General features: G+C 35.1%; 1 protein-coding gene across 1 annotated transcript in view; it reads left to right on the plus strand.

Annotated features, from left to right (window-relative positions):
- Window positions 1–26,061, plus strand: part of CACNA2D1 (calcium voltage-gated channel auxiliary subunit alpha2delta 1) — a 378,154-nt gene that overhangs the window by 157,390 nt on the left and 194,703 nt on the right. Inside the window, 1 exon segment of the mRNA XM_032687395.1 lies at window positions 17,514–17,573. Coding sequence (XP_032543286.1) covers window positions 17,514–17,573 — 60 coding nt within the window.

Consider the following 26,061-nt stretch of genomic DNA (forward strand, 5'->3'; position numbering starts at 1 on the left):
GCATGTTGTCAAACCTTGCAGGAGAAGCAAATTCCCATCTTCTGAACTGTCAGACAGTGCTTTAATTAAGCTACAAAGCAACTATTCTCTAAAATAAAAAAACGTTAGGTGACTGTTCTCGCATTTGAGATCTAAGGCTCCAATTGACAATATAAAGCAAGGGTGTTGCCAGGTTCTCTGTGACTTAGCTTTGTAGGTTAGACAATTGCAGACATCAATTTCTGTGTGTATGTGTGAGAGAACAGTTTGGGTAATAGATGATAATGGGTTCAAGAAGAGCTTTGTCTCCAGAATACCTTACTTAATGAGGAAGCTGAGTAAGAATAGTGATATTGGGAATAATGTTACCGAAGCCTCCCTTTTTTTCTTTGAAATAATAATCACAGTTTTATTGTATCAGAAACTGTGGCTCGTTTAAAAATGTGGCTCAGATTTCAAAAAGAGGTTTTCATTAATAGATTTTATGATCGAAAAAGAATAGGAATAGAACTGAAAAGTTGTGTAGCTGTGTAATGCCTATATGCAGAACTCTATATATGGCACTGAGCAGGAATGTGAAAATATGTGTCTTAATGTGCATTTGGAAACAGGTCTTTTAAGGGATAAAAACACTACTTTAAAAATTACAGGCAAAAGTAATAAGAAAAATTGAGGATGGTATGGTTTCAGTCAGAGTAACACAAGATCAGAAATCTTTCTGTGGTAAATATTTTAATTTTGAAACTAGATAATAGAAAAGAATTGAAAATATTAATTAGGTGTTACTCACATTTATTATGTTCTCATGAAGATCTTTACCTGAAAACTGTTGAAGACCAACAAGAGCTTCAGCTCTTAATGTATAAATATCCATTGTAAGATCTATTTGGCACAAGAGGGAAGTATGCAGTAGTGCAATTTGTGAATTACAGGAGATGATTTTATATTTTTAATTATAAAATTAACTTTATACGTGTCTGAGGCACATGGGTCTGCTCATAGAAAGTGCTGCTGCGTTAACTCACCCTCTTTCTGCTGCCCCCTCCAACCTTCCCTGTGACATCTGCCAGCAATGTCTGACCTTGGTGTTATCTTGTAAGGTGGCATTTCAGTCTTCAGTTTATAATTGAAAGAGAGTGATTAACAGTCACGATGACATTTATATTAATTTGTAATTCTGAAAAACTGCATTGCGTGGTTAAGAATACATCATTTAGGTTTCATTAATTTAATTGCAGTTTCAACAGAATTTCAAAAAACATAAACCTTTATTGGTAGCATAAAATCAAAGCAACTGAAACTTAAGGGCCTCTTTGTAAGCACTTTTTACTGGGTGGGGGGAAGAATAACACCTTACAAAAACTCATTGTCTCTCCAAAACAAAGAAACAAAAAGGCAGCCTCAAGTCAGAAAAAAAAAATAAAATAAAATGATGACTTAAAAAGGAAGTGTTTAGAATGTGTGTGGGTTTCAAGTTTTAGCTTTAAATTAGCTTGTATGTTTTCACACTAAATTATTTAGAGGTTGTTTTATATTTTGTATCAATTTAAATGGAGAAGGAATTAAATAGAGCAGATATAATGAGATTTAAATAACTGAAGAAAATCAATTCAGCTCAGTCTGTGCTATTAGCTAAGCTACACTTCAAGATGTGCTCTAATATTGTGTTTGAACACTTATTCTTTAGGGATTCCTATTCTGTTCTGGTATCCAAATGCTTCAGCTGCATAAAAAGTTTGCTTTGTCTTGCTACATGCCAATTCTGCAGTGATTGCTGTGGTGCCTGCACAGAAATGGGTCCCCTGACTGGTAATGAGGCAGCACACATGCTGGAGTAACAAATAATAGGTTTCTTTATAGCACAGAACAGTTTGGTTAACACACACTAGTAAGGAGTATTTTTAATATGCGTAAAAGTACTTACTTGTTTGTAAGGCAATACTAGATTTCATAAAGCTGTTTAAGTACCGAATCTGGGTACTTTGGAGAGCTGTTAAGCTCTCAAACACAGACATATTAGCATACATATATTGTCTGAGACTGAAATGGCATTGTATACACATGAACACATATGGTTTATTGATTCTCTGTGACAGACATTAAATCCTTGTATGCTGAGGGATGATAAAGTTCTAAATGCAGAATATGAAATTACAGTTGACAAGGGAGTAAAACTGAACAATAGCAGTGTAGGTGACACGGCACTGAAATCTCCATCTACCTTGTCTTTTACTGTAAGTTTCGAGATGATGTGGATTTACTCCTAAAAGACTTATTCACTATTTTATATGGAAGATCAGTAGAATCACTCTATTTGAAAATTTGATCTTTTTCTCCTGGCCATAAATTGGGCTGCTTTGTCTCAGGCAGGAGAGAAAACAGTGTTGCAAGAGGATAATGCAGAGCAATTAATTTTGATCATAATTATATAGACAGAGAAGTAGTTCTTCAGGGAATAAATTTCTGGCATCTCTTCTGCCCCAGGCTTTCTCAGGTCAGCCTCATAAATGAAAGATTCATATGTCAGTGAACAGTGGATCTGGGCTGATCTCATCTATTTTAAGGTAGTAATGAATGTTTACATCCCTGCTTAAAACAGCGGAGATTCTGCTTAGGCCAAATATTTGGGAAACAGTGTATTTGGACTAGAATTGAATTGTCTATAGATTCAACATAGTTCTAATAAATCCTAATAATTTGTGGAAGTTACCTGGATAGGGTAACTTCCAAGGGCCAGTAGTGCATGACTGTCTTGTGCTGCAGCTTCTCAGATTTGCCTTTCATCCTTCTCACAGACAATTTACTCAGGATTTGCACCAGTAACATACTTTGCTTAGCATTCATTATATCATCTGAGCAGTGCTATTTCCATAAATTAAAGATCAAAACAAAGAAAACAACCGACAAACAACAACAACAACAACAACAGCAAAACCCAAACAAAGCTAAAACTGTTTAATAAGCTACTACTGACTGAGCAGATTTTGGTACAATGTTGTGGATTCCGCTTAAAACAAATCTGACAACTTGATTGTTCAAAAATAAGGAAGAACAGTATTTCTATGACATTGTCAAATGTACTATACCTAGAAACTGCATATTTGAAAAATAAGCATTTCAAGTATCTTTAGGAAGCATGACCTCCTATTCCAAACTGGAACATATTTTCTTTCTAAGACTTTTGACTAGGTTTATGCTAAGAGGGGGAGGGTGATAATGAAACATATATTGATGATTCACATATATGTTGAAGATTCAGTTCTTAACCCACTGCAAATATCATTGCTTAAGGAAAATGTAAATATTTCTTTGTATGTAAAACCAATTCAATAAATATCTACCCAATACAAATTCCTTTCTGGTTGCACACAAAATACATGATATAATTAGCCACTGAAATAGGCTTAATTATTGTGAAACTGTTATATCAACCTGGGAAAAGATTCAGTTTAACAATGTTTTCATTTCATTTAAAGGCTGTGAAGTAAAATTCTTGTTAGGTAATATTGACTATTCTGGATTGACTTGAACTGCTAGAAAACCTTCTGTGAACATTGGAAAGTATTGCCCAAAGTGGAAGGAAAGTGCTTCTTCCCTTTGCCTTCTACTTAAAAAACCCCTAGCTTTATTTATGCTTGCCAAAAAATTCAGACATAGGCACAACTGTACCTGGGAGACATTGGTGCAGATCATAAGAGATGATACCTCAGAAGAGGGAAGGAGAACCTTAAGGTGAAATTTGTATTCAATACAAAGACCCCATTTTCTCAGCTTTCTCAAAAAATATCCTTTCCATTGCTCAAAGACTAAAGGAATTCTCCTTTACTCTTTACTTCAGTAAGAAGGCTGTTTGTTTTGGTTAAGGGTTTTTTGGTTTTTTTTTTTCAGTAAGTATGGTGTAAAAAAGTTTGCTATAACTGGAATAAGAACTTCCAGCATTTTGACAGTCATAGCTATAATGACTGCAGTCAGCTCACCTTGGAATACTCCATAGCTGTCTACATATCTATATATAAACCTATCTGCTAACAGTAGGCTAAAAACTGTGCATAAAATTACCTATGCAAGAAAATCACAAAGGAGAATGACTGGTGATTCAGGGGATAAAGAGCTATTACTCTTAGACTATCACGATCTTTTGAAGGTAAGAAGGACTCTGAAATCAGAAGGAACAATTTAAGCAGTGTACAAGTTACTTTACATAAGGTTTTTATTGATTTCTTTGGGGGGGGTTTGCTATTTTTTTCTTTCCTTGATGTTTTCTTGAGGCTAAAAGCACAGGAATTAAAAACGCTCCAAACTAATAAAGTAATTAGTCAACTGAACACTTTACCACCTAAAAAAACTCCAAACACCAAACCCTATTATGATACTGTAAAGAAGGCACCTGTCTGGACTATATGCCCTAGCACAAAATAATGATTTTTTTCAAACTATTTACATTGTAAATATTTGGGGGGGTTGTTTGTGTTTTTGTTTTATTTGGAGTTTTTGTTTGCTTGTCTTTGTTGTTTCTTTTTCTTTTCATTAGTATATTTTTTTTTACTTGAAGAAGTACTTGGAGGAAGATATGTGTACTTCACATACACATTTCAGAAAATAAGCATATATGTTTTATGATGCATTTCTTACGTTATTATGTAAATACCATATGAAGATGTTTCTTACTAACTCAGCGGAACGTATGTAGTGTAACTCAATGCTACATTCTACAACATACAGGACCTGTAAAACTCCAACACAGAGTGTGTAAGTAAATCTCCTTTCCACAGTATTTTTATACTGCACAGTAGTCAGTGACTTTGTTTCCAGTTGAACTGCTAACCAAAGCTATTATCTTTCCAGCAACTGAGTGCTTACATGATCAACTGCTTTAGTTTTTGTTGAATAACAACGTACTTAATAGATTGAGATCCAGAGCAGCTTCACATTTAAGTAGCTTCTCTTCGAATTGTAGTTATAAAATATTATGAGCTGGAAGAAGTTGCCACTTTCTTCTTTTTTGACTTTCTGGGCACTCTGGATGTTGGCTGCCAGCTTTTCCATGGAAGGCTTGTGTCAGAGCACCAGTGGCTTTGCTGGTGCAGCTCCCAAGCTAATGCAGTATACACATCAAAATCTACAGGTTGTTTTCACGGAGACATATATCTTTTTCCTGAGCATTAAGAGTCACTTTCCAGCTCAGATAGTAAGGGTTCAACATTTCAGTGCTGCCAATGACCTAAACGGGTTACAAAGTGTAAGACTTCTCAAATCATAATGTTTCATATGACAGGGAAGTGCCCAGAAGAATCTGCCTTTCCACTTTCAAAAATCATGTTTGCCAGTGTTCCTTAAGCATATAGCCCAAATACATTCCATGAAATCCTACAGGAACACCCTGCAGAGTTTAAAAAAATTTCTGAACTTTTAACAATCTGCCAGTCTTTCAATTTTCATCTCAGGTCTCTTATATTAAATATAAGACTCAGATTGATTTCTGAAAATCATCTCTGCTATCTGGTGTGCCAGTTTAACAGGACTGCAGAATAAACTCTTACCTGTGGGCAGGATCTATGAGTTTTTAAGAGCGACTTGGATCAATTGCAGTCAACTGCATCATACTGAGTTAGCTACATCAAATGTCCAGTTGGGCAAGATACTACTAGATTTTGCTTTAAGATATACTTGACATTCTTAACATGTGTGTTTAGTTTATCTTTTTTTATAATTATGTCTTAGCTTTTTCTTATTTCTTTCTGCTGTTCACAGTTTGATTCTGATGATGGTTTTCAGTAAGTAGCTCTAGCTGGAATAAAAGAAAACACACTTTTTGGAGGGTGCTAAATTTGTTGGTATGGTTCAATATATTACCTTTGTAGAATAGAAGCATGGAAGACCGAAAAATAGAATAAAATAACACCAGATGTGAAAGTGACATGAGAAAGATGCTTAGGCAATTTTGAGATGGGATAATGCTTCTTGACTGTGTTCTTTGAGCTAGAAGGTGGCAATTAGATTTTCATACAAAGAAAAGTGTGAGACATCCTAATTAAACACCTTTTGGTGGAAGTCATCATACATAACCCAAACCACTTGTAGTAGTTATCAAATGTGTTGCCTGTGAGGGTAACACTAAAAACAATCTTAATAGATTTTTTTTTTTCTTTTTGTGAAAATTGGAATGAAATTATATTTTGAATGCCGATTCAAATATGTACAGTACTCACTGAGTCAATCAAATACATTTTTTAAGCATAGCTATAGGTCATGTACATAATCATAAAAAATGGTTGACAATAACTGAAAGGAAAATACGATGGGTTCACTCAGAGGATAAATCTTATGGACTTAAGTGTTACTAGCACCTAACATTAATGTTTTATGTGACTTTGATCACATGATGTCATCTTTCCATTTTACTTTCTATTATGTTAAATACAATTAACAATATTTACATCTAAGTGGATGTGGAAAGTTATTAAATACTTCTGTAACCATGACAATACACATTAATTTTAAAGTTGTAGGTTTTAAGATGAAAAATGGTATTTTTTCACATGTAAGTCCATTTTAAAGATCTTATAGTGCAGAAATATGATTTTAATTGCATACCTTTATCAGGTTGTATTTTTTTTATAATCACAAGAGTGCCCAGAAATGGACTGTGCTACCTGGAACAAAAAGGTGATAGATTGTTTAGTATATGACATATTTATGAAAAATGATGCTGAAGTGAAATAATAACCAAAACAATGTATGGAAAGGTAAAATATACCATTTTCAGCATTCTCACCTTACATTTTTGTTGACTTTTAATTATAAAGTGTTTTTTACATTACAGTCTGAATTTTCTGTTGGAGAATAAGAACATAGTAAATCCCATGTAAGCCTTTACAGAAAAGGAATTACTAATGAAGGACATGAATTATTCTTAAAAACTTCACATGACTATGTTTGAAAGCTAAAACTTGAACCTCTCCAGTAAAGAGAGAGTGTTGGGAGTGCAACACTTCTTTTGAGAGATATTTGGGAAAGTTTAGAAGCAGCATTTTGTTACACTCTGTGTAATAAGAAAGAATGAAGGCGCTTTGGGTGTCCTGTTACGCCGGGTCAAAGCCAGGCGTAGGAGCAGTGCTGTGTTTCCAGCGTTGCTGTCATGACTGACACAGGATCTCTGGGAAAATAAAAATCGTTGCTACGGTTTGCCAGGAGAAGGTCATTTCCCTTTGTACTCAGTTTTCTGCAGGACTCACAGTTAAACACTTCTTATTTCTTTTGACTAGAATTACTTCCATTAGGGAAATGTTGCCTGAAAATAGCATGCAATATTAATGTATCATTTGTTTCTGCTGTTGCCAACAGTAACATGTTTCCTTGGCTCTCACCCCCTGACTGCTGATGAGATCAAGTTGATTATTCAGCAGCTATAGCCCACCACCTGCTCTATTTTTTAACCTGACATGCAAAACTGTTGAGACACTCATGCCTTGTTAAAGCTACATTTGTTATTCAACTGTAATTTTAAACAAATATATGTGTGTGTGCGTGTATGTGTGTGTGTGTATTTAAGAAGTGGATTATTTTTTTAACAGACTTTTAATAAGTCAAATTCATGATTCTGTTTTATTAATCTGAGAACTGAAGATGCTGATTTTTTCCTAAGTTCGCATTTTGGTTCTACTAGTCAAGCTCTATATTTTATTATGAATAAAGTTGCATTGTTCATAGGCCCATATCTGAAAAGTCTACTGCAGAGTTCAGTGCTATCTCAATCTTATTATAAATCATTAACTACATTAGACTTAATCATTATCACTTATGAATGTGTCTTAATGAAATAAAACATTTCAGTCCTATTCTGCAGAGGAAGAGATGATAATGAGCTCTGTTCACTCTTGTTATTTCTGAAAATTCTGGGTTTTGCTCTTCTTTCTATAAATACCTCTGTAACTCTGAGAGACATTAATGCTTTTTCTGGTGATGTGACCAAAAGAGATATTTACCTATCTCTTCAGCAGAGATTTTAAATTGCCAGCTTTCTGAGCTTCTTTTGGGATTACAACAGCATTACATCTAAATGCCTTTTGTAGCACACAGTGTGAGTAAATCCAGAACTCACTGTACTTCTCTGTATGTAGTGTTTCCTACGTAGTTGAAATCCACTTCTGTGATTGTAGCAGAAGTTATAATTTTAAACCAAAAAAATACAGCAAGAAGTATTTTGAATATGCAATATTTATTTAATATTGTTATTGAGTTGTATTGAATGTAAATGGATGTAATTTGATATATATTGTTATTAAATTCATATGAAACTATAGCATTCTTTGAAATTTTTTGTTCAGTTTGATTATATGATGAAACAAAATGCAATTGCTGATGCACTATTTGATTAAAGATAACTTACTTCATGAGTGTTTTTCTTGCATAAGTGATGCCAGCCTGTATCAATGTTTCTTCTCCTTGTCCTTTGCAAGGATGTATTTGCTTGAATTGTTATTTTTCCCTACCTTTTTTTTTTACTGGATGCTTACTAAGGAAATATTAAAGGAGTTCTAAAGCAAGCTGAACTACATGTAAATTATTATTTTTTTTTAAGTAAGAGGAAAATTACCTTGTTGACATTTTAGAACACTTTTTTTGAAGGGAGTTATTTTGATATTACTAAAAATAAATTGATGTAGTTTTCTCCCTGAGTTGCTAGAAACTACCTGAAAGAAACCAGGGTAGCAAGGCATGCCTACTCAATATACATGTCATCTTCTAATCATGCCTGTGAAGTTAGTAGCTCAGCTGTGAAGCTTAAAAGAGTTTCCTAAGGCAGGCAGTGAGCTGGAACTGGTGGTGTTATGCAATTTGTGATTTGTCAGAGCAGTCGGCAATTTCAGTCTAATGGTTTCAGCCTGTGTCCTTCACTTTGAGCCTTTTTAAAAATATAACACTAATGTGACTTGCATTTAAGGCATATGAATTATTAGAATGAAAATGTAATAAGCTCTAAGGGATTTAAACCTCTGCAAATGAGAAGTATAAATTATATGTTTAAAGAAATGGTCTTTCGCTGTTTCTGTACAGCACTCTAGTAAGATTTCACTGCTACGTGACATCTGCAGACGCATTTGACAGACTATTTCTTACTCTTCGAATAGTTTTTCTTCATACCTTTATCTACAGTTCTTTCTACTGTACTCCCTTGTCTACCAAAATATTTTTGGCAGTATCAAGCCATCATAATATTGCCCAGCTTCTCAAATCTCCTGAGTCCACACATTCTAGAAATATACTCTGGCTTGGGAACTGAACAGCCTTCCTTCCTCCCTCCCTCTCTCCATAAATATGGAAATGATACTTCTCTACCTTCTGATGAGAATTTCCTACATTCCTTGTTTCTGTTTAATTATACTGGAACATAATTAATTTGTGCACTCATACTGCACCATATTAAGTTTTTAAGATATATTATGCAATTGATATTTCATACCTCATATACTGGACTCGGTGGTTCAGTAACAAAAGACAATTTTTTGCACCCTCTGTTCTTTATTGTGGCTGTATTTGAACTGTTCTGTTCTCTGGTACTCAGAAAGGTGCCCTCCAGCAATGACTTTTTGCACCTGTGATTAACTTTACTGCTCACGTAAAGTTGCTTTTCATTTTAGGATTATGAACATTAGAGACCAAGCTGAGGTGAAACTGTACATTTGACTACTACTGAAGAATCTTAGATTCTTACTAAAACTTAACTGAGAATCCTAATATAGTATAATGTATTAGAAAGACACTTTCAGCACTCTTTTAGAAATACTACCACTATGTCACTGTTGTCTTCTCTGTTTGTTAATTTGCTAGCATTAGCTAAATTCTTAAATCCACACAGTAAGAGAAAGGAAGAAATAGAAGAGAAGAACTCTTTCTAGTTCATGTTTTAGAGAAGGGCTGGGGTTTTTTTGTAGTGGAGAAGTGTTACTGTGACAAATGTTCCTTTGGTTTTATCTTTCTTCACTTTTCCTATAAGATAGTTTTGTCAGACAGGTGATTGCACATGACATTTTAGATGTCAAAAGCATATGTGTGATGTATTCATTTAGGGCCTCCCTATTTCAGTTTTCCCTGTTAAAATAAATATCATTAGTTATGTCAGAAAGCATTAACTTCAGTTGCAATATTGTAATCTCAAATACTCTAGGCCAGATCCGATTTCCCATTGATTTCTGATCTTATTTAGACCAGTGGCTTGATCTACTTTGGAACTGGAAAACTATGAGAAGAGTAAAATTTCTCTGTAGACAATCAGCCTTATTTTTCCTTTTTTCATTTAATTAAACAATAGGAATAAAGATTGTCTTGAATCATAATGTTTTTCATTATAGCTTGTAACAGATACAGAAATCCTTTAAAGCCCTGTCTTGTAAATATGTGAAAGGTGATAATAAATTTTTTCCATTAGGTTTCTTTTTAGCCAACATGACAGCCTTGTGTAGGATATGAGGTCATCTTTTTAGAAAAACTGATTAAGAAGGTCTGAAATAAAATTACTGTTCATATGAATAAAGCAGAAATGGCTTGAAATGCATTAGACAAGCACACAAGATGGAAAGAAATTTTCTGCTTATTGTTTAATTGCAGTTGAGTTTTGTAGTCTACAGCTGAATTAGAAAAAAATAAATCTAGTGTTTTACATTGTTTTTAATTGTTTGTAAAGTGGAAGAAAAAGCTTGAGGTGTGATTTTGAGTTGTGGTCCAAGCTCTTTGAAAAGGTATGCTAATTCCTGATTGTCTTAAATTATGTATACATTTAGGCCAGTAATTTATATGAAGAGTGCCTTGGTAAATCTCACAATGTCAGCACACCCCTAATATACCCTTTTTCCATATGAATATGACTCGACTGCTGCATTAGATGACAAAAGTGAGACTGTCCCCAGAGAGTAGCTGAGTAATATATCTTATGAATTCTATAGAGAGCACAGGACACTGGTTATAATTGTTCTGTGACCTTATATGCTTCAGATATCCTCATTAACAGAGCACGGATCAGATTGCCATCATGTGGCACAGCAGATGCCAGAGTAAGGAGAGGCTGTTACTCCACAGTGTAAATACATGAAATAAAACAAAACCAAGATGCAGATCAGACAAAAACCAAAAACCTACTGTTGATCACCACTAAAAAAAAAAAAAAGACAATTAAACAAGCAACAATCCTCCCCCCCAAAAAATACCAAAACAACAAAACCAAACCAAAGACCCCCTTAAAAATAGGTTTAAAATTCTGATTACACTTATACTGAAGATTATGACATTTACGTGATGGAATACAGAAAAGCGTAAGATGTAGGGAAATATGCATTATCATGGAAACTTATGTGCTTCCGTGTTAGTGATCAAAATATTTTTAAAAGCAAACAAAATTACTTGAAGAAGAAAATTTTAAAACTTATGGTTGCCATTTAAACCAGAAAAATTAGGTGTGTCTTTGGTTCAGCCTAAGACATTGGTTTATAGTTGGGACCATCTTATCCAAAGTGATGTGCCTCAGATTCATCAAATCTAGATCAGCTTTTGCAGGGATAATTACAAATGCCCATTTGTAAGAAAGGTCATATAGGAAATATCTTTATAAGAGTAACATGTAAAAGGGTAATTGGTCCCTATTAACTCCTCCCATGCCCCACTGGGAGAATGGACATAAAGCAAAGAGAAGTAAAACTGAGTGTGTTTGTATGAGGATTATGGTCTCGCTATCCCTAGGACATCTGTGCTCACTTTTGGGCTGATGGCCTTCCAGTTTACAGCTGTTTGTTGAAATGACACTCTCTTGGGACAAACTGGGTGATCTTTTTATACAATAGGGTAATTCATGGGTATTTGGATAATTCGTTACCAAGAATTCCTGTGAAAATATAACACATGCCATGCACATAAAGACAGTAGAATCAAGGCAGAAGAGAATAGTACTAATTTGCTTTAATATGGAAAGTAACAGCTTACTGAGATGAAAATGCAATCCTTTAGAATTTGTTGATCTGTTTTAAACCTGTAGTGAAATAGGCTGTATCAGTCTTCCACTGGCACTTCAGACACCTTATCTGAGTCTTACAAAATCTCTTCCTCATCCTGTAATTCATATGCAATTCATAATCAACTATGGAAGAACAATATTTTTGTTTCAGATACATATGTGAAAACTGTGTCTGAAACCACTTTTACACATACTCCTTATGGTTTTTATGCTGTTCATGCAAGAAAATAATTTTTTAATCAGTGTTTGAATTTCATTGTGTGTTCTACATTGTTCTGTTTAAGCTTGATATTGATATATTCTCCCTGGGTATTTATATTCTTAAAATGACCTAAAAAAATGCATGGATTTGGTGTTTTAGAAAGCTTGTGAGGCTACTGATATCTAATAACTCTAAGCTTACACATTTTATAATAACTTAATATATCAAGAATATTATTTTCAAAGAAAATACTTAAAGGAGAGTGTGAAGCACAGAGAAAGAGATTTATTTCATTGTACTGAATATAATTGTAATTGGACCATTTGCTGACAGAGTCCTGTGCTGGCTAGGAAGAGATAAAAATATGACATATACGCAAAAAATGGAAGGCTGGAAGATGAATAGGCCTTCTAGGGAGTTGATCTTTACCGATCAGATAAAGATTCTTCAGGTCTCTCTCTTACAGTCTGTGCTGCATCAAAGGCTGCCTTTCAGAGATGGTAAAGTGCACTTGGAAACAGGAGACAAGACCTTCTAAAATGGACAGTTTGAGACTGACGGCAGCTGGGCTTTGGGTCTTTATTTTTGCTGTTTTGCTTTTCTATTATTTTTTGTGTATGTAATCTTTTGTAATCCCTTTAAAAGTTAAAGAAAGGTTCATAGGCTGATGGAGTGAATAACAACACTTGCATCTTATCTATGTTTCCAGTAGCTGCTTTCCTTTAAAGGTAACTGTTCTCTTTGAAAGATTTAGGGAAATCTACTAGAAGGTAACTCTTGACTACTTTCAGGGTTTGATTTAAAATACTTTTTTGTGGGCAGTGACTATCTTTCAAGAAATATTTTTTTTTTAATTGATAAGCTAAGTATTCTGCAAATTCCTGAAAATAATACACCCTGCACACTGTTTAGAAAATTAGAGAGTAGTTCTTATTAATAAAAAAATGAAAAAAGGTAAAATTAAAAAAAAAATTAAAGAGAGAGATGTAATTGTTTAATCTAGGAAAATTATTAAACAAATGCTTATTTAATCGCAGTGTTTTCAAATTTGACATCAACTACTGTGTCAATCACACTGGCTAAATCTGGCATCAGCTCTTTTGATCCCTTACTTAGAAGCACCATGTCACAGCTGCCAGGCATCCTACAAAGGCACATGAATAGCTGCTACAGCATTCTGTTAGCCTTTGCAGCCTTCTCTTCTTGGTCACAATTTCTCAATTTATCTACTACTTCAGAGTAGATTCACTGCCATAGTCTGAGAATCTGTGTTCTCCAGCAGACTGTACAAAGTAGAGTTCTTTAAGCCAGAATGTTTCTGTTACATCTTGGTTTTGTTCCTTTTTCCCTTTTTAGTGTTGTTTTTGTTTTGATTCTCTATATCCAAAAAGATGATGTTAGATAGAGCTTTGTACGAGGCATGAAAACATCTCACAGCTTTCATCTTCACAGCACACAATACACAGTCACAGAGGAAGAAATGATTAAAAGCTAATATGCAGAAGTATTATTTTTCATGTTTGTTTTAAGCCATTCCTTCTTATTTTCTTACACATAAAAATTTGAATTCCAGTATTTTAGTATTTGCTGGAGAAGCCTGTAGGGACCTGCAGTGGGTCCTGATGTTAAAGAAGCTGTTGCCATATTAAACCCTCATTGTAACAAGAGGGAGAATGGGAAGTGCCAGGTGTCAGCCAGCTGTTGTGCAGCTTCTCTGTTGGTGTTCTCCAGAGACACTTCCATCAAAACAGGGAAGGCCAGACCTGACATTTGCATACCTCAGAAGGAAGTAGGTATGATTTCTTTGAGAGATGGGAAATTAATCCTCCCTTGTGTCACAATAAAGGGCACAGGTAACTTGAGTTTGCTTAACCATCTGGCTGTTTTTAACCCCAGAGTCTTGATGTCTTACTCTGACTTGTAAGAAAGCTCTCTATGTGGAAGGGTGAATTCTCAGTTATTAGGCTCCATGTTGCTGTAGTAGCAATGTTCTCCCTGCACAGAAATGAAAAGCTTCTGAAAACACCTTAGCTTCATTATACATATCTATATCTGTCTATATCTATTTAAATTTTATACTCTTACCTTTCCTAAAAATATATGGTATTGCACAGGATAAAGTGATACAGGATTTTGCATATGCAGACTTCATATCGGCAACACCTGTATTTTAAAACACTCATTTCTTGAAAATTAAATCCCTGCCTGATCTGTGTCCTTGTAATACATCTGCACATCAGTGTTGCTAAGGAGTATTCTGCTGGAGACGAGCTCTGTAATCTACTGTAGTAGACTGGTCTCTGGGAGTTGATTTTGTATAGTTTTTCCATATGCAACTTACATGGCTGTAGAATCCCAGGATTGTTCTGATGCAGTAATAGAAAGTGAAAATACGATATTTATCCCCATTTTGAGAGATCAGATATCTTTTTCTTGCGACCACTCAACTTACAGATTTACTCTAGTCCTGGCTAACAGCCACTCTACTAACTACTAATAACTTGTGTAGCATTTATAGGAGTTGTTGATCAAATGATGACCTGTTTCATGGAAAACAATACTGGGGTTGATATTAAGTTGGATAGACTTTAATTCTCTCTCAGATATGGGGTACTAGGAAGTACATTCTAAATGTACATTCCAGCTAAATTGTTGGATACCTTGCAGCTAAAATTTTGAAAAATTTATCTAAGAGCTGGAACAAAAAAAAAAAAAAAAAAGATTGTTAGGCAATAGAGCAAAATGCAGTAATGCAAATGCAGTAGAGTAAATGCATTAAGCTGTGATGAAGAAATCAAAAAGGTATCTCATCCTGTTGCTGGAGCCTGGGTGCATAGGCTTGTGGTCGTGTACTTCCAGTAGGGTGTTGGCTTTGGCTTTTTGGGAGTCAAGGAACAACTGTTTTCTCATGGGTTATTATTTTTTCTTAACTGGTTGCTTGTACTTTTGTATGTGCTTGAGTACCTTTAACAGAGCTCTGTACACATACCCAAATGACAGCTTCTCATTTTGGGAGCTATTTTAAGGTATAAAGGATGTAGATCTTGCATGTAGTGTTATTTTACAGGGTTGCTTAGGCAGTTAGGACGGGTTCTAACTTAAACTTGACTGAAAAATTCTTAAGGAGAATAAGAATACGGTATCTCTTTTGTGAGAAATATTTTCTTTCCACATTTGAGACAACAAAAAACATCCCAAAACAGCTTCTTTTTTTTTTTTTTAAATTTGCTTTAAGCATTTTCATTTGATAGTGCAGATATACCGAGGAATCTACCAACAGAACTGAGGAATTTCAAGCTTGGCCACTATTTTTCCATGCAAAATTCCTAGTAATGTTAATGGTCAGTATATATTTTTCTATTAGTTAGTGCACGTGGGTTCTGCTGTCGTTTGTGGTTATCTAGATACCTTAAGGCAATGAAGAGGAGCATGAGGGAAATCTGAGGGCAGGGTTAACTGCAGCTATTTACACTTGCAGTAAGTGTTATATCTTGCTTAGCTACAGTCTGGTGAAATATGACTTAATCAACTTGAACTCATCAGAGGATATACAAATTTAGATGCAGAACTGGTTAGATTAAGTGAAGAAATTAGAAGGAAAAATTATTCTAGTGTATTACAAAAAACCTGAAAATACTGTAGATGCTTATGCAGTGCAAAAGTTGCTTTTTCCCACTCTAATGCATGAAGTTAGGGGTATTTTCATTAATGTGGTACTTGGTTCCTGTGGAGGTACTTCCAGAGGGCAATGCCTGTAAAATGCTCATACCTTTGTGTTAGCTAAGAATCATTTGAATTGACAATAAAACAATTGATTGGGGACACATTTTGTGGGAGCACAGAGCACAGGGGTTTGTTGAGGTTTTTCTGTTTTTATAGAAAGATTACAAACCTGAAAAAAGGAAAAGATCCTAACTTCCGCTTTCTGAAATGTATCATCCTGGTAGTTGTTACAGTGGGGAAAAGGACTGCCCTCAGGGAATCAGGTAATACAGCAGTTGCCATCTGGGATGGGTCTGAGGTGAGGTTCTGACAGCTCCATCTCTGTGGTTCTGGCTTATATGAACTTTCTGGTCATATTCCTTTTGGTTGCTAGCAAGAACTGACAAGGTGACTCAACTGAAAATTTGACTTACACCACGAGTTCATTTTGCGCAGGAGTTGGTCTGAATATTAGAAGGATCATCAAACTTACTATGCAGATATTGTTACATAGTAAAGAGTTTGCGTCCCTATTTATCTGGTGGATGTAGTCAGTCTATGTCTGTTACAAAGGGACCACGACTCCCTAAAAACAGTTTTTTGGGGTTTTTTTGGGGAGCAGTAAAATAATTTAGTTATAAAAGTGAGTCACTCAACAGTTAGAACATGGCTGATTCCACATGAACTGCATTCACATCAGGTAGCTGCTTCTTCAGAGTGAGCTGGCTTGCTTTCAGGATCGGTGCTTGCCTCCAGGACTGTTGGCACGGGGAACACTGTGTGCAGCTCAGCTGGAGAACACACATTAACTTGGCAACTTCTATATGCAAAATTATAGTAAACTTCTCATGAGCATGTCCAAAAAAGTTTTTTTTCAAAGACTTCAGATGTTGTATGAGGAGGAACATGTCATCCAACCCAATGGTTGGGTCTGTACAAGAGATTGATTTGAAAAAGCATCATATATTTATTCTTGTGCACTGCACTTTGCTTCATGTGGGGTTTAAGTGGACAGACTGGATTTCATTCAAATTAATGTAAATTGGAAAAATACCCTCTGGGAGCATGCCTGTTATTCTCTAGCTGCTAATTCAATCCATGAGACTGGACTCCAGCTAGTCCAAATTACTGAGTTTTTATGGGTCCCTAGTAATCACTGGGCTGTCAGTAGTTTCTATAATTGAAATTAAATGGTATAATGGAGAAATAAATGCCCATAATGCAGTGTTTTAAGATTCTAATAAGTACCTGTCATTGGATGGTAGATTAAATTAATCTGTATAAGGCAAGGTGGTGTGTGTAAGGAGAAAGTATTTCCAGCTGGATATTAGTGGATTTTGAACTTAAGTAGAACTTCTTAAATGATATTGGAGTGGGTCTTAAGATTTATAACGTATGATTATAGTACTTCAATAAGCAAATAATACAGAAAATAACATTTTTGAAGTAAGGTGGTGCATCTTTTTGAAATATACACGATTTTCAAGTAAGTGCAAAAAAGCATAGATATATATATATAATTTACATAGAGAAAACATGTATAGGAAAAAATTAAAAAAGAAAGACTTTGCTATGTGAAGAATCAGTAAAGACTAAAATTTATGCCTTCTTTCTCTTCGTCTTCAGCGTCTTGCTAAAGAAGCAGAGAAGTACCAAGCATCACATCAGTGGAGGGATGAGTTTGGGGTAAGTTTCAGTTTCTCTCCTTCTAAACTTCATGGATTTTTCATCTTTGAAATGTTAACTATATTCTTACAAATATGTTGTTTGTATATCCGCTATATAACGGACATTTTATTTAATTCTGCAAACAGAGTCTCAGTCAGGGTAACTAGAGAGTAAAGTGAACTCTTCCCTTCAGAAGCTCATAGACCCAAGTATGTAGCTCGAAGTTGTACACAAGACATCTGTTTGTTTTGACACACAAGGAATGATTACAGAGAAGAAATCTGAGTGATGGTTGCTATCAGTTAAAAGTGTCCTACTCTAAGCACTGAAACAGAATCGTAGAAAAGATTTTTACAAATTGTCTTTTGCTTATGTGGAGGCAAAAAAAAAGCAGCAAGAAGTTTAATATGAGAGGGTTTGATTATCTACTAGACTTGGGAGTCATAGACTATTTTTTAGAATCCCTTTCTGTACTTTAATAACTATCTCTTCAATATTCTAGTACAGCTGAAAGAGACTAACCTGGTCAAACAATAAATTATCTTCTTTAGTCATTTCAGACTTTAATGAAAAACAAGTTACATGATTGTAAAATATACAACATTTATTTTTTATTACCAATCAAGCCAAATTAATATTATAAATAATGATTATAAGCCTCTTAATTTTAGGCTATGGTTCCCTGCTAAGTGTCAAAGTTATTTACTATACCTTTATTACCTGTTCCTTTGAAAAAAAAAAACAGATAGTGCTTTTACATGATGTTGCTACAAACCTAGACTGTGTTTGCACATCCACTAGAATCATAGTGGCACAAAGTTAAATTTACAATTGTTTTTTATAATGTTGTCATGGTTTAACCCCAGCTGGCAAGTAAGGACTGCACAACCTCTTGCTCACTCCCACCACAACTGGATGGAGGAGAGAATTGGAAGAGTAAAAATGAGAAAACTCACAGGTTGACATAAAGACAGTTTAATAAGTAAAGAAAAAGCTATGTACAGAAGCCAAGCAAAACAAGGAATTCTATCACCACTTCCCATGGGTAGGCAGGTGTTCAGCCATCCTCAGGAAAGCAGGGCTTGTTTGCTCTTAATGGTGACTTGTGAAGACAAACATCACCCTAAATGTCCTCCCCCCCCTCGCCCCACCCATTTCTTCTTTCCCCAGCTTTATATGCTGAGCATGAGGCCGTATGATATGGAATATCCCTTGGGTCAGTCAGGGTCAGCTGTGCACCCCCAGCCTCCTCACTGGTGGGGCAGTGTGAGAGGAAGAAAAGGCCTTGGCTGTGCAAAAGGCTCAGCAATAAAAAAAAAAAAAATCCTCAAATTATCAACACCGTTTCCACCAAGAAAATAAATTCTACCCCAGACAAAAGCAGCACAAATTTCTATTCTGATCCAGTATTACTCAGGCACTTGGAGATCTCAAAACAGATAAACCCCCCCTTAAGATCAGGACATACAATTCAGGAGTGACTGGCTTTAGGAGTATAGAGAGGGTCTGGACACAGCCTGAATGCTTTTGAGTGTGTTCTCTGCACAGCTTCTAATACATGTAAACCACAGAAAGCATATTCCATAGAGATGTTATAATGAGAATGCTACAGTGACCTTTTCTGCTAATCTCTCGCTCTTGTGAATAGAAAACAAAACCTGCAGGTTTGATGGGCTCAACACAGAACTGTGTGAATACAGTCAGAATCTCTTTCTAGTCATTTCGCTTCTATGGTGCATTCTGGCATCCTGTCAATAACAATGGCTCAGATTTTGGATTTCTTTTTAACCTTTCCTTGCAGCAGAAGTCAGTAATACCAGAGAGACTTCAGATTTTATCAGCATTCATTGCCAAAGAGACATCTCAAAATTATATTGAAATGTTATTTTATATTAATGTTGTGGCTCAGGCAAACATTATGATCAGTATTGAAAAAACAAATGTGGTCGGATTTATAATAAAGTAACTGCAAACCTAGCTTGTACTTTACTGTTTTGAATTTGGATGAGAACCGTGTGCACCATATAATAACCTTGACATTAGGTTATGCAATTAAATTTCAAATAAATGTATTAAGCCTCTTATAATTTAATTTGTTCCATTTTTGCCAGAAGTAATCTTTCTTCTCTTCTGGCCTACTTTTTAGAAAATGCCTGCTCAAATTAGTTTGCACACAGATCTTTCTGCTAAACTTAATTTTCACTGGAAGATTCATTCTCCTAATGGCTGTGATGGAAAATAGAAGATAGACTGTAAAACTTTCTGCAGTTGAGGGTTCTTAAAGTACTTCTGATAGCATTATGAATGGTCTACATCATGCAGTATGAGGTTCATTTCTCATCCAGGACTTGGTTTTGGGTGATGAAAGCCCTTCCAGCAGCATTGCACATGAGTCACTGTAGAAAGAAACTCATGGGACAAGCTATTTCTGTTTCTAATGAGCTTGTGATCAACAATGTCCTTGACAGTCAAAATTCAGCCAAATAATAGCCTATGGAATTTTAAGGAGAAAATTTCACAAACATTCCTCCTGGTGAAGTATTTATGAGCTGGTTTGAGGGGAACATATTCAAAAAAGGAAGGGCAAAGACGGCTGACCATAACACCAAGATCTGTACAGAGCTACAAGGAATGTGTCAATTAAAAGACTACCAGAGTGCCTGTACTAACACCTTATTCTAAATATGAGTGTTTATTGCACAGTTAACAGCAAAAGAAGCATGTAAGCATTAAAGAATTTATTTTCAGGTTAATGTATAATAAAAATTCAGTGTCCTCAGGTACAGTCTTTTGAAATTAGCTAGTAGTGGAAAAAAACCCTTGAAGATCCAGATTTGGTCCCACAGCCTCTTTTTTGCTATTTCAGCTAATAATTTAATGAAAAGATTGTCCAGTCTGTCTAAAGGAGAAAATATGCTTGTCCTTTAGAAAAATAGTTAGGACTAAACTATTGAAAAAAATATAAATCCACATCTATTAAAATGTGGCAGCACCCCACTAAAATCCTTCTTATATCCAATTTTACTTGAAAGTACATTTTCTTCCAACATTTTTATTACTATAATATATTATATTCCAACTACTTCAAGAAGACCAAGCGATGAAAAAGTGAAAATTTAAATTTTGTCTTTCCGATAAATCATAGAATTAAAGAATGGTTTGGGTTGGAAGTGACCTTAAAGCTCATCTAGTTCTGATCCCCCTGTCATGGGCAGGGACACCTTCCACTAGGCCAGGTTGCTCGAAGCTCCATCGAACCTGGCCTCGAACACTTCCAGAAATGGGAGATCCACAACTTCTCTGGGCAACCTGTGTCGGTGCCTCACCACCTTCACAGGAAAGAATTTCATCCTAATAGCTAATCTAAATCTACCTTCTTTCGGTTTCATAGAATCACAGATTATGCTGAGTTGGAATATTGGATTGTGACATGTTGTTTCCTGATTAAGAACAAAGTTGGTTAAAACATCTGAACTGCAGTTTACATCTATGGCCCTAAAATAATACTTACCTGTTAGAAAGCTATAAGGTCTTTAGAGAACATTTGTGAAGTTTATGAAGGTAAATCAAGAGTGCTTAGCTTCAGACATAAGAAATGCTATTCTCTTTTTCCTGTTCCATTGGTGTTGCCCAATTCCCTGCTGAATGTACATCTGGGGGAATTAAGCCTACTTGAATGTTTTTAGATTAAAGCAGTTACAACTCAGAGGTACAAACCAATATATCTAAATGAATCAACCTTGTCATTTCAAAATTTCATGTACGCTACAGAGTGAAAGAGGGGGTGGGTTTGACACTTGTGATGGTCCAGTTATTTTTCTGGCATAAAGATGCATGAAAAAATTGTACATGGACTGGAAGAAGGAAGGGAGAATTCTGTATGAAGTAATTGCTGTTATTCCCCAAATGGGTATTCTACAATTACATTTGATACCACGTTTGATTGCCTTACAATGGTTGGTTAACTAAAGCAATTTTGTTTCCAGTTGGGTTGTAATATTAATTGTACTAACACATGTATAAACATTAGGGGTATCTCATTGGTATTTTAACAAGGGAAGTCTATATGCATGGCCTATTAACATCCGTGTATTTATATGAAGACCAAAAGTCAGACTTTTGAGAATTAATTATCACATAAAAATGCCACACAAAAAATTCTTTCAATATACCTTATCTTTAAACCAGTACTGTCATTTTATATTATTCTGTGTAAATAATGATTATCTGTGTCCTGGTATTTCTGAGGCAACATTTACTCTGATAATAATATGCAGGCTGCTGTTTATGTACCAACCAGGCTTAAAAGTAATGACAAAAAGTCATGGGAATATGACTTTGGAACTATGATTTTTTTTCTAGTAGAAATGTTGGCTGTGTAAAACTGTAGTGAAAAGTTGCTCAGCAAAGAAATGGAAGATGAAAAGAATGACTGAGATAAAAGAAGTCTATCACAAGAATTGATCCAAACAGTGACCTGCAAGAGCTGAGCAGTAGTGGGAATCTCTGTTGTATCTTGCAGATTGGAGATTTTCAGGACTGTCTGTAATTTATTGTGGATGCTACAACAATGCTAAAACATTGCATCTTAAAAGCTTCAACTGGAAAACAAACAAACCACAACAAACTTTCAACTTTAACACTGTTTCACTGTAAAGAGGCAATTTACTAAACATGTTTTGTCTTTTGAAAGAGGAAAAAAAACTCTGTGAAGGAAGCAAACTAGAATCCTTTTTCTCTCAGCTCATCAGAGGGAGGATACAGCTCTGTCATGGATTGTACCTCTGATATTCCTCTTGTGTGCAAAGAGCATCTGTGAGAAATGATGCTGTTTAGATTTGGCACCAGACATGAGGTACAGGGAACTGGTCCCCACAGGCACAGAGCAGATGTGGGATCCTTTCCTAGTAAGTCATATATACTTTATAATTTTGTGGAAGTTTTAATAACACTTAACGCAGGCAAAATGTCAAAGCTCTCTGTATCTTCACACAATGCTCTGATCCAAAATTTAGTGAAATAAATCTTGCATTGATTTTGATTAATTTTGGATAATGCCTCACACTTTTAAGGCCTCCGTGACTGTAAAAAAAATATGCCAATGATTGATTTAAATTGACAGATTTAAATGGTCAAGGTTTTAGGGAGGATAATATTTTATTCTCTGAAGGGTTGTGTGCCACCTTCTTGTCTATGACCTATAGTTTTCATTTGTGTATAATTTAAATTGAATGTGCCTGTCTCACTGAAAGGAATGAGATAACATTTTTTCTGTCAGTGATCGTTTGCAGTTGGACATCTTTCTACTTAGGGGATGGAGCTATGTATGTGCACTAGGAGTAGTAGGTGCAGAGGAAATAAAAATAAAGCATATTTACTGAAATTAAAGGGTTGTTCTGATGTCTATTTGATGTTTATCAAATCACTTATACCTTTTTGACTCATGAAAGTTCGCTGGGAGTATTGCAGGAACAAACATTTCTGCACTACTTTCAATAGTGTTTATCAAAGAGAGGTAAGACATACAATAGTTGCAGCCTTCAAAGCACACTCAGCTCAGCTTCCTAGGATCTCCATCATTAGTGAGGAGAGTTTCATCTTAATGTAGAAATCTGCTGTGAACATGCCCATGCTGAAGTCTGTTTGGAGATGTGACATAAACCTTACCAGATTGGTGCAGAATTTGTCTGGCATTCCCTCCTGGGAGCAGGATCCCACTGTTCACTTGTCTGTCCCCAGCATCCTGCCCCTGATGTTTGGATTCTTGTTTCACAAAGTATCAGTGTGTCTTCTGGCTTACAGATATCTAGGAGGCGCTGGTTAGATGTAAGAAAAACGTTTTAAAGGCAATTAAAAAAAAAATCCATGTAATTAGAAAACTTTTTAAGAGTACTGCTGCTTGCTACATTGCCTGGACTTTTGTAACTTCTTAGACTCTCTCAGGTGAGTCTGTCAGTGTAGAAGTCATTGATTTCCTCTAAAATAAGGGTTGCCATAGGAGATCTCTTCTGTGCTTTTGTTCTATAATATATCTAATATGATCCTGTATAAGAATTACACTAGTATGAGTGTTAGTGTGATTTGAACACATTTCTAATCATATTTGCAATCCTTCATTTATTTTTTTGCACACTTTAGGAATTTTAAGATTATAAGCAGGGATTTTAAAAGTGTAGCCATAGAGGAGCTAGCTTTCCTGTGATATCTTTTGGTCTTTAGATATTGATTATTTACCATCTCTTAATATACTTACCTTGAGTACAGGAGTGTAACTTAATAGTATAAATCATTGCAAGGATCTCATCTGTTCAGTGAAATGTTTCACTGATTGGAAACTTGCCAAAAAAGCTTTTAGAGTAAAGTGAAGAAACACCTTCAATCATTGTTGAGGCTTTCAAGCATTCCATTTTATCTGAAAAATCAAATACGCTAAAGACATCTAATACGGTTTTTACTTATTGACCAGACAACTAATTTAAAATATGTACAGGTTCTGAAAAAGAGGTGGAGGAAAGGACCTGGTTAAGAAGAAAAGAAAGAAAGGTGTGATTTCTCATTATTAAGCCACCATACATATGCATTATCACCTTCCTTTTGACTGAGGCTTTAATGGGCTTTCAGAAAAAACATCTTATTAAAAGCAAGATATACTATTGTACTCAGTTTATTAACACCCTGTAGGTTCTTAAGTTTACAATAGAGAAGTACAGTATGCTAAGAAAAGCTTTCTACAGGTTGCTATTGTGCACATTTTCTATGAGTTCATTTAATTTGTGGCACAGATGAAGCTAACTAGTTTTGTATTTTACCTTTCACCCTCAAGTTCAGTTGCTCATGTAAATACGATATAATTAATATGTAGCACTGCTGTTCTACCTTTGATGAATCAGTAAAATCAACTAGAAATGGACTTCAGGGATGCTGTTTATTTTGTCTGTAAGCTTCTCTGTCAAATATTTTCAGTTCAAAACTAAAAATATCTTTCTCTATGATTCGTCCTTGCCAATATAACTAGGATCTAACTAGTTTCCTCTGTTTCCTAAGAAAACTCATTTCCCCATTCCCCATCACATATTATCCTGACCCATCTTTGTCAGAACTCATTACCTTTAGAAAGAGAAAAAGGAGCTAACATGGGAATTGGAAAGTTTCCATATTTAAAAGTTTTTACGCCTCTAGACTACCAAGAAACCATGTTCCTAGAACAGGGGTTTGTGCAATAGTTGAGAACAGAAAATAATTGATGTCTACCCTGTTTTGCAGTTGAAATACAGTAGAAATTTTAAAATGAGTTTCAGTCTGCGTAGACTTTCAAATGCTCTGGAAGTACGAGGTGACTCTATTATTAAAAGCTGCCTTTTGCTCAAGGGATTTGAGAATTCTTATCCTTCAATCCCCTGAGTATAGTCTAATTCTCATTAGAATTTAAACAAAAGGTGGAATTGTGGCTGTTTTATGTCCTAAAAAAATGATGATGTGTGATGGAAGTAGTGTCAGATATTTCTGTAGACCTGGCCACAAAGCAAGAGATATGTATAACAGAGCAGAGAAACTCTTAAATTAGCAATAACCTAACATTCTTCTACATCATGCTATAAAAATTCCGTGCTTAAAAGTTCTACCTGATTTCACTCAAAATGTAGCTGGTAAGCATTTGTTTTATTTTTTTCCAGTTAACTTTTGCTATCAACTTTCAACAATTCAGAACTCTGTAAATAAATGCACAAACAACTCTAAGTCTCATTGAAGGGACATTAGAACTTAGCAGGTCTTGAGAGCTTTAGGACAATTGTATGACTGTGATTTATGTGTTTATATAAAACACTATCATTCTGTTTTCATTTTGCCATTTGATAGTCCCAAATTATACTGTACTGAAATACTGTCTATTGTAACTTTCTTGAAAATATGAAGGATAAATATAAAAGTGACTCTGCTTATCCAGACTGGATCCTTGCTTTTAAAAATAGATGAATAATCCCTGATGAATTATTAATTCAGGTAGGATTCTCTTCTTAGTCCTTTGGGCATTACCACTTCTCAAGAGGATAACTTCAGTTCTACATTTCTTAAGAGTTACACATGGGAACAGTAAAACTAAGGAGGTGGCTTTACTGATATTTTTCTGGGCTTGCAGAAAATTCTGGTCTTTTCTCCAGATAAAACTTTTCAGTGCTTTGTCTGTGACTTTTTTTCGACATAAAACGTTAAAGAAGACTTCCAGCAAAACTTTCCTACCAGACTGAATGTTTTCCATATAGGCAAGTTTAATTTAATTTGCTACGGGTATCATAGTTTAAATGACCTCTAGACTTAAAATATCCTAAAGTACGCAAGTTTTGCTGTAGCAATTCCCCATCTTTCAGACAGAACATTTCAGTTGTATTTTACTAGTATATGCAGGTATTTTGTGATAGAGCTGTGTTGCTACAGCAAAGGGTGCTTTTGTTTTTTTTGTTTTTTTGTTTTAAATTTGGTGAGAGATGCCAACAGAAAAAAACAGATA

Source organism: Chiroxiphia lanceolata, chromosome 5, assembly GCF_009829145.1.
Source record: "Chiroxiphia lanceolata isolate bChiLan1 chromosome 5, bChiLan1.pri, whole genome shotgun sequence".
Classification (NCBI taxonomy): domain Eukaryota; kingdom Metazoa; phylum Chordata; class Aves; order Passeriformes; family Pipridae; genus Chiroxiphia; species Chiroxiphia lanceolata.